This window comes from Haliotis rubra, unplaced genomic scaffold (genome assembly GCF_003918875.1).
Source record: "Haliotis rubra isolate DU_JTF1 unplaced genomic scaffold, ASM391887v1 Scf187, whole genome shotgun sequence".
Classification (NCBI taxonomy): Eukaryota; Metazoa; Mollusca; class Gastropoda; order Lepetellida; family Haliotidae; genus Haliotis; species Haliotis rubra.
Genome location: NW_025765858.1, coordinates 1,140,862 through 1,149,613, shown reverse-complemented (window position 1 = coordinate 1,149,613; position 8,752 = coordinate 1,140,862). Strand labels below are relative to the sequence as shown.

Genomic DNA, 8,752 nt, shown 5'->3' with positions numbered 1-8,752 from the left:
TAGGTCTAACGTTAGTGGAAGATGTGGCGCCCACGGTACTGATACCAAAGTCAACAGATGGTGCTCCAGCGGCTTCTTATTCACCAATTGTGTTCCATTGTGGTATGACAACGACACGTAGCGACATCATGATTATACTGTTTTCACATTTCACATCCGATGTGCTGATGATATATAACATTTAGTAATGTCCTGTTTCTTTGGTTACCCAACATACCCTTCAAACACGAAATGAATCGAAAGCCAGACTCTGTCAACTCAGGAATGAGAAAATGTTGCATAAAGGCTCTGTCAAGTCAGGAATGAGTAAATGTTGTATAAAGGCTCTGACAAGTCAGGAATGAGTAAATTTTGCGTTAAGGCTCTGTCGAGTAAGGAATGAGTAAATTTTGCATAAGGCTCTGTCAAGTCAGAAATGAGTACATTTTGCATTAAGGCTGTGTCAAGTCAAGAATGAGTAAATTTTGCATTAAGGCTCTGTTAAGTCAGAAATGAGTAAATTTTGCATTAAAGCTCTATCAAGTCAAGAATGAGTTAATGTTCTATTAAGACTGTCAAGACAAGTATGAAATGTAATATTCCACAATATCTGAGTTCTATGGCCCCGTGACTTAAGTGTTGCGTTTTGGAACCAAAAATAGTGATTTCAGTGAGACTTACAGGGACTTAGCTCTGATTAACTGACAGAGCAAGAGAAACGAACAGAATCGAAGTGAATGAATCACTTGAAACGAACACAGTGGCCAGTCTTAACTTTTCATGACACAGGGTATTACATTAGTTATAATGCAATATTGCTATTTATGACGTGAAGTTCGTAGCAAAACTGAACAATTCTAGGCACAAAAACTCTCAGACAAACATGTGGGGTGTTTTGAACATGGAGTGCGTTCATCACTCATGATACCGCAAACAGAAAGGTCCTATTACTACACCGATCGTAGTATTAGTTTCGTGCTCAGCCTGTGTTCACCCATGTCATTATATAGGTACGTTCATTTAGTCCGGGGCGGGGAAGCCTAGTGGTCAAAGCGTTCGCTCGTCGTGCCAAAAACCCGGGTTCGATTCCCCGAGATTTGTCTCTTACACATGAAGCCACAACTTCTTGGTTGGTTGCTGTTTACCGCCGCACTCAGCAATATCCCAGCTGTATGGCGGCGGTGTGTAAACAACCGAGTCTGGAACAGACTCTAGAATGAGCATGAGCATCGATCTACACAATTGCGATACTATAACATATGTCAACCAAGTCAGTGAGCCTCACCACCCGACACTGTTTGGTCGCTTCTTTATTCCTCCATAGTGAAGAGTACAGAAAGAGACAATATTTATGCACTTATTTGAGGATTTTTCATGCGCATTTGAACCAATATCACGTTTTCCTAATCAGTCAAATGCAAGAGTCACAATGAGTCACTGGAACACAGCTTTGTACATCATGGTGATGTATTTTATGCACTGAGTGGAAAACTCACTCAAGTCCTCTTTGATCAGAGGAAAGTCGGTTGTACACGACAACAAGCACTCTGCAAGTTCATTTGGGTCCATGTTTCGAAGTTTCACGCTGAATTCGATTGGCCCAACATTGATAAGGTCTGTCCACAGTTCGCCCCGAGTTGCATCTGTGTATCCACACACCATGAAGTCCGTGGAAAAAAGGCATAAAACGTGCCCTTTAAAAATGTGGCTCTAAACCTAGAATCATTGTCACCCAAACCATTGTTTAGACGCCGACAGGTCGGAAGAATTTGCTGGCATGTTTCAATGCCACGGCTAACTGAAAATGACAGATGGAGATCCATTGGATTCGAATCACCCATCTGCGCCATAGACTCCAACCAGCCACACTGATAGCCCAACAGCCCGAACAGTTCCTGGTGTCAACTGGATCATTCGACGGCGTCTGGCTGCACACGGCATGCCAGCTAGACGTCTTACCAGATGATAAATTTTGACAATACGTCACCAACGTCAAAAACAGCAGTGGAGCGCAGGGCAACGCGAACGCCGTGGTGTTTCAGCAGTTCATACCGCAGCACAATGTTAACGTCCCTCTCTGGCCCGCTAAATCCCCAGATGTGGCCATTATCGAACACGTCTGGGACGAAATGGAGAGGTGATTGAGACATTGACCAAATCCCTAACTCACGATTCAGGAACTCCGCCAGGTACTTCCACAGATATGCAAAGCCACATTCAACAAGACCTTTTGCGACGTTTGATTGGCTCTGTGAGGGGAAGGTGTCAAGCGCGCACCAATGGTTATGGTGAACATTCACGTTATTGCATGTGTGATTTTCATTTGACCGTTCTCGCACTGCGACCTCAGTAGCATGTGTCCGCCAGTAAGGTTTAAAATGTGTCATTTGCAATCCTATTGTGGAATGATTTTCTTGCAATATTATCATAAAAGTCTCATCACATCGAACTTCCATCAAGTCAATTACAATGACCTTTGCCTATCAGTATATTTAACCTATATGTGGCCTGCAGGTGCGCCCTCGTATGTGTGTGATGTGTGTACTATGCGTGCGTGCTTGCTGTGCTCAGTGCGTGTGCGCACGGACGTGTGTGTGTGAGAGAGAGAGAGAGGGAGAGAGAACAAAGCAAAAGGGATGAGTATAGGTGAAAATGAGGTCATGTGCAAGCATATACCACACGCGTGTCTATGTCCTTATGTTCTTTCATCCGTATGTAAACAACTTTCACGAATGTTAATTTAACATTAGGTCTCACTAAGAATGTCAGATAATTGCATTGCTCATTTTATGAATTTGATTGTTCATTTCAGTTGATTATATTTTTGTATTCTAGTTGAAAAAAAATCTGCAACAACGTAGTTATATACTGGCCACATAAGGAAACTGTGCACACAGAAAATATAAAGATAGGCAGACAGCGTCATTATACATAAATATAGGTGTGAACATAGCAAGTATTGGAGACAATCAAACGCTCATGCAGGTACCAGGCGACGTGACGTCATTGAAGGTGGCCTATAGACTTGCAATGTGTTACTGCACGTGCAGCCTGTGCAGCTGCACACAACATGTGAAACTCAGAAATTGCTGTCACTGTCGAAAGCTTGATCTTTGGTCATTCAAACGTTCACAAATTCAGATGAGAAGTCACATGCACATCATGCCAAGATAAGCCTCTGCTCAACGCCATGAAGCCATTGGAATAGTTCGAGCAGGCATGAGCCAACAACAGGTGGCATCAAATTTCCAATGCCATCGTAAGACGATATCTGCATTGGTCAGGCGTTCTGGAAACTAATGACGTTGCCGACCACCCACGTTCTGGGCGTCCCCGAGAAACGACGCCAAGACAGGACAGATGGATTCGGGTGATTCATCTCAGACACAGGTTCAAGACGGCAGTGACCACGTCCCAAACCATTCCCCAGGCCTTCATTCTGGTCCCGTTGTACAAAACAACCTTAGCTCTAAGGTTACCTTATCTCCTTAAGTTTTAACCTTAGGCCTTTGCTAAGGTTGACGTCCCGTTGTACGAATCTACCTTACGCTAAGGTAGCCTTAGTTAAGGTGAAAATTTAAGGTTAGTCCGACCCAACCTTAGTGTGGCTAAGGCTGACATTTCGAGTAAATACAATATGGCTACATTCTTGTTGATGCATGATGAAACTGGAAAAAAGTTTGAGAAAACAGCGTGTTTTCCGAGACAGAACCATCCAACTAGAAACTCTGACTGACTTAGAACTCATATCCCGGTATAGACTCACACGCGAAGCTATTTTCTGCCTTGTGGACAAAGTTCGCCCAATGGTCGAAAGACCGACACAGCGTTCCCACGCTATGACAGTCGAATCACAAGTCCTCTTAACTTTGAGATATCTGGGAAAAGGAGGATTTCTTTCTGAAATTGGAGATTTACATGGTCTGGACAAATCCAGTGTTTCTCGGGGCTTCCATTGCACGGTGAATGCAATATGTACGGTGTTAGACAATATTACTTTTCCCTGGAGTCTAGAACAGCAAACTAAAGTTAAACAAGATTTCTACCGAGTCGGTCATTTCCCCAAAGTTCTCGGCGCTGTAGACGGAACACTTATTCCAATCAAACGACCTTCACCAAACGAGGAAGCCGCCTACGTATGCCGCAAGGGATACCATGCAATCAATGTGCAAGCGATATGCGACAGTTCTCTCCGGTAAGATATAAACTAGACATACATTTACGTCTAAAGTTATCATAAAGATACTTTAGTTACACTTGTTTTCGATATCTACCAAGTACTATCTCTTAATGTTGAAAGAAAAATGATGAACTGGTTAGTGGTCCGCAAACTACGCATCTCTGTTTACATTAGCAACGGCCTTGACCCACAAACGAGCCGAAACTACTTTCTTGTCAAATGAAACGAGCTGCATTTTCAGTCTGTTTTAAATTAGTAATTTATTGTACCCATTTATACAGCAATCGTTTCAGGATTATTTTCTGTCAGAATTCATTTAGTTTAAGTAAATAAATTCTTTTTAAACAAACATTTTGCTCCAAATTATTCTGTGCACGGTGTTGATTTTACTGATTTGACAGGTCAGCAAGTTACGAAGAAGTTGCAGGAATATCGGCGTGAAAGTAATAAGTTAGAAAGAAATACACTGTCATCAGTTTAACGTGTTCACCATTTCAGTTTTACCAACGTGGTTGCCAAGTGGCCTGGTTCAACTCATGACTCCCTGATATGGAGTAACAGTCAAGTTGGCATGAAGATGGAAGAAACTGCACCTGATGGCTGGCTACTTGGCGATTCAGGGTAAACCATTTAACCATAGTCATCAGTATATGTTGTGGTAGTTATACGTTTGAAGTGCAGTAAACAGATATACCATTCCTGTGTAGCTTCCAAGTATAATCGCTGCTATACCAATTATTGATATCATACATTTAAAAAAAAATTAATGTTATGTACCTCATACTCATTGTACAGATATGCATGCAGACCTTGGATGCTGACCCCCTTAGCAGATCCTCAGACAAAGCCAGAACAGAGGTACAATGCAGCCCATATCAGGACAAGGAACACAGTTGAAAGGGCATTTGGAGTGTTAAAGTCAAGATTCAGGTATTATATTCATGGTTCCATTTGTGTATGAATGGTGATATGACAAAATATAGATATATATAGTATTACTCTTTGGATTAAGAATAAGCTAAAGGCTTCTTGATTTCCTCCTTTTTTGTTATATATTCCATTGTATAAGTGCACCAGGATAGTTCGATTATCTTTTGAGCTGTAATATTCATAATGTACATGAGAATATTAAATTTATATCTGTGTGTTAATTTAAAGAATAATACAACCAGTGAAGAACATTAATGTTTCACCTGATAAAGAATATCATTTATTTGTTTATGGAAAATTTAGTTGAAATTGAACATAACTTAAATTGTACAAACATAATATTTAAGGCATAACTTTTTTACTGTAACTACAGTAATGTTTATCTGACTTTTTCAGATGTCTCCATAAGTCTACTGGATGTTTATGGTTCAGTCCACAAAGATGTGTGGCTGTAATCATGGCTGCTTTCAAGCTGCACAACTTCTGCATAGACAAAAATATTGCACCACCACCAGAGGACACTGACATGGAAGTTGATCATGCTACTGGGGAAAACTGTCCTGTCTCTAGCCAGGATGGATGTTCAACAAGGAGGAAGCTGATTGCAGAGAGATTTACATAGACTGTAAGCAAACAAAATACAGTAGCCATAGGTTGATTAAATACATGTATTTATGTTTATTACAGTAACATAGATGAACATGTATTTGCAGATATCAAAATAGATAACAACAAAATTTATGAATATTTTGCTTTTAAACACAGGTAAGATACTGGGATGTTATCATGGTTAGGAAGAATACATAAATTGGATAACTGGGGAAAGAGTATTGGGAGATTTGTTGCCTGGATTCATCAGCATATGTTGCAGCAGTTGAAATTTTGATTTCTCCAGATCAAGTCTTTCTCGCTCTAAAGTGAGATGGTCTTCCGATATTTTTAACATCTTCTTTTGCACCTCAATCAGCTCTTTGAGGGCATCCGCTTTTGTTGTCTCCATTTCCATGATGGAGGCAACATATTCAGGCTGCTGCTTTGGGTTTTCTGCAATAAATGTTATAAAATTCAATTTATATTACATTACCAGCACTTCCATGTTATTTGCTCATTGATCAACATTCTACATTTCATTCCGATAAAAAAATATGAAAAAGAAATCAATTGTAGAGGCCTTAAAAAGTATTTGTAAACACATTGTATTTATTATTGATATTATTGAGAATTCTTATTCCATGATGATATGGATAGAAAAAAATAGTTTTTGGCATGTTTAAATAACATTTCATGCAACATATTTAACAATTTCATACCAGATTTTCTTTGCCTGCCCCTGTTCAACTTTAGGTCCTTATCTGTAACATCCCAGAAAATACATCTGTTTTAAATAAATATTAAATGCCTAATATAACTATTAAACGACTAATGTAACATCACATTAATATCCTAGAGAAACAGTAGAATTTAAACAACACTCCAATTGTTTATTTATCATTTTTTACCATTTGAGGCTGAATTATGACATGGCTGATCTGCTGTTTCCACAGGTTCAGCCATAGAGGTAGCCTCATCACCATTGATGGTTCCATACATTGATATAGGACCTGCAAGGAATTAAAGGACTTAAAGTTCTGTCAATACACATTGTAAGTACATATATATGACATTTTTAAGCTGTGACTAACTGACTTGATGACAAATTTAACTTTTAAACATGCCTTTAAAAATATTAATTAAGCATACCAGGTGTTTCGTTGCTCTTCCTCTCATCGCTGGTGAAGGCCGAATCAAAGTAGTCTTCTGTGGGAAGGCCACTATCACTGACCATGTTCAGTGTTTGAAAAACTGAAAGATTTATGTTATTTATTACCTAATCATCTATGTAATGTCAGACCAAGCTAATATTCATATGACTATCAGTAATAATTATTGAAAATACACACAATGCAACAGAGGAAATGATTTGAAAATATTCAATCAGCTTAAAGATTGTTTTAACGATTTGGAACATATTCTGACATTGATTGAGAAAAAACACTCACTTTCATCAACCTCAGACTCCAATCCACCAGTTATCCCTTCAATTTGGCACTGTGGAATCAGTGATACAACCTAAAAACATAAATATTTATATTTCAATATGTGTGTACTAGGAAGGAATAAATCAACAGATGTGAATATAATGTTGTAACCCTGCAGGGAGTGGTGGTGGTTGTTATGAGAGAACACTTTTATCATAGCCTTTATATCCTGGTATCCCTGAATTAACATTGTCAAAATGAAATTAAAACTTAATGATTACTTTAAATTCCAGATCAGTCAGAGGTACTGGAGCTGGACCACCTCCGGTTTTGGATGATTCTTTTCTGACATCCATGGCTCTTCTTTTCACCTGAGATCTGTAAATTAATCATGTGAAAATTAGTTATTTCCTGACATATCCAATTCACATTGTAAATAAAAAGCTTATTTTTATGTTTTCAAATACTAGTAATTGTTTGTCCTTTTTGCTTAAATAATGTTATTATACATCAAAACAACAGAACTTAATTTACCACAACCTACAATGGCATGCACATGTAAGCGCACACGCACACACACACACACACACACACACACACACACTTTCTGACACTTACTTATAATCATTCCATTTTTTTCTTAGTTGTGCCCCTGTTCTTTCCACTGAAGAGCAAGCACTTATCCTGGAACAGTGACAATAATATGATATATTTCATATATCCAATGAACGTCATATTTAATTTGTCTATCACTTTTAATTTCCAAGAAGTATGTCTCAGCAAACCTGCAGTGTATACAAAAAAATATCAAAATTAAATCTTTTCAGCAGAAATACAAATAGAATGCCCAGGGGGGGGGGTTGTGAACTTAGTATCATAACATAAATGATACATAGACAAGCGTGCGATTACAAAACATTCAATGCTATCTGCTAAGATAAAAAAATGAAGACACTTACTTTGCAGCTATTGCATCCCACTCCTTCAGTTTAGTTTGGTTGGTAATAGATGAAGAAAAAGATCCAAACAAGATGTGGCTTCGACACTTCACCTCATCGGCCAGCATTGTTAGCTCGCTCGGTGTATAGTTTGACAACCTGTTCCGTTTTCGTGCACTGCTAGTAGACGCCTCTGCCATGCCGAAGTATTGATAACACTAGTCGTCTGCTGATACGAGCAGGGGAGATAACTCACAACCGTAACTACGGACATAATTGTATCTCCGGCACTAAAGATTTCAACCTTAGCTAAGGTTGCCGCTAAGTATCCTTCCAGAGTTAAGGTTGACCAAAGGTAGCTTTGTGCAACGGGCGTAACTTTATGTTAAGGTTACCTTAAGGTCAACCTTAGTGACTAAGTTCAACCCGAAACCAACAAACAAGGAGTTCACAGTAAAGCTAAGGGTAACCCATGTTTTCTAGAATCACATTTACAGGGAGCATGTCATCAAGCGTCAGGCAGAAGACCCTGGTTCGAATCCCCACATGGGTACATTTCTGGTGTCCCCCGCCGTGATGTTGCTGGAATATTGCTAAAAGCGGCGTAAAACCAAACTCAGTCAGTCAGTCAGTTATTAAGTAACAGATTGATGCAAGATAAGAGGGTAAATAATAAAATAGAACGTCGCACTAGTGCATTTGGATGT

The 8,752-nt window shown here is 39.2% G+C and overlaps 2 protein-coding genes across 2 annotated transcripts; one reads left to right on the top strand and one right to left on the bottom strand.

Moving 5' to 3' along the window:
- The first annotated feature begins 3,641 nt into the window (after positions 1-3,641).
- On the top strand, positions 3,642-7,576 carry LOC124274009 (putative nuclease HARBI1). Its single transcript, XM_046709342.1, has 6 exons — positions 3,642-4,174; positions 4,658-4,780; positions 4,955-5,089; positions 5,486-5,714; positions 6,634-6,732; positions 7,401-7,576. Exons 1-4 carry the CDS (start codon positions 3,642-3,644, stop codon positions 5,709-5,711), a joined length of 1,017 nt encoding a protein of 338 aa, XP_046565298.1. The 3' UTR covers positions 5,712-5,714; positions 6,634-6,732; positions 7,401-7,576.
- Positions 6,747-8,466, bottom strand: LOC124274060 (nuclear apoptosis-inducing factor 1-like). Its single transcript, XM_046709391.1, has 5 exons — positions 8,067-8,466; positions 7,726-7,791; positions 7,389-7,485; positions 7,129-7,198; positions 6,747-6,931 (listed from the first exon to the last, which is right to left on the bottom strand). The coding sequence occupies exons 1-5, from the start codon at positions 8,243-8,245 to the stop codon at positions 6,816-6,818; spliced, it is 528 nt and encodes a 175-aa protein (XP_046565347.1). The 5' UTR covers positions 8,246-8,466; the 3' UTR covers positions 6,747-6,815.
- Between the last annotated feature and the right edge of the window lie 286 nt (positions 8,467-8,752).

Bases quoted from the DNA above. Each gene is read 5' to 3' on its own strand.
- LOC124274060 (XM_046709391.1), bottom strand. From the start codon at position 8,245: ATGGCAGAGGCGTCTACTAGCAGTGCACGAAAACGGAACAGGTTGTCA. The intron at 7,486-7,725 runs GTAAGTGTCAGA...ATTAATTTACAG, and splicing joins AAAAAATGGAATGATTATAA to ATCTCAGGTGAAAAGAAGAG. The intron at 7,199-7,388 runs GTAATCATTAAG...TTATGTTTTTAG, and splicing joins TGACTGATCTGGAATTTAAA to GTTGTATCACTGATTCCACA.
- LOC124274009 (XM_046709342.1), top strand. From the start codon at position 3,642: ATGAAACTGGAAAAAAGTTTGAGAAAACAGCGTGTTTTCCGAGACAGA. The intron at 4,175-4,657 runs GTAAGATATAAA...TCACCATTTCAG, and splicing joins ATATGCGACAGTTCTCTCCG to TTTTACCAACGTGGTTGCCA. The intron at 5,090-5,485 runs GTATTATATTCA...TGACTTTTTCAG, and splicing joins GTGTTAAAGTCAAGATTCAG to ATGTCTCCATAAGTCTACTG.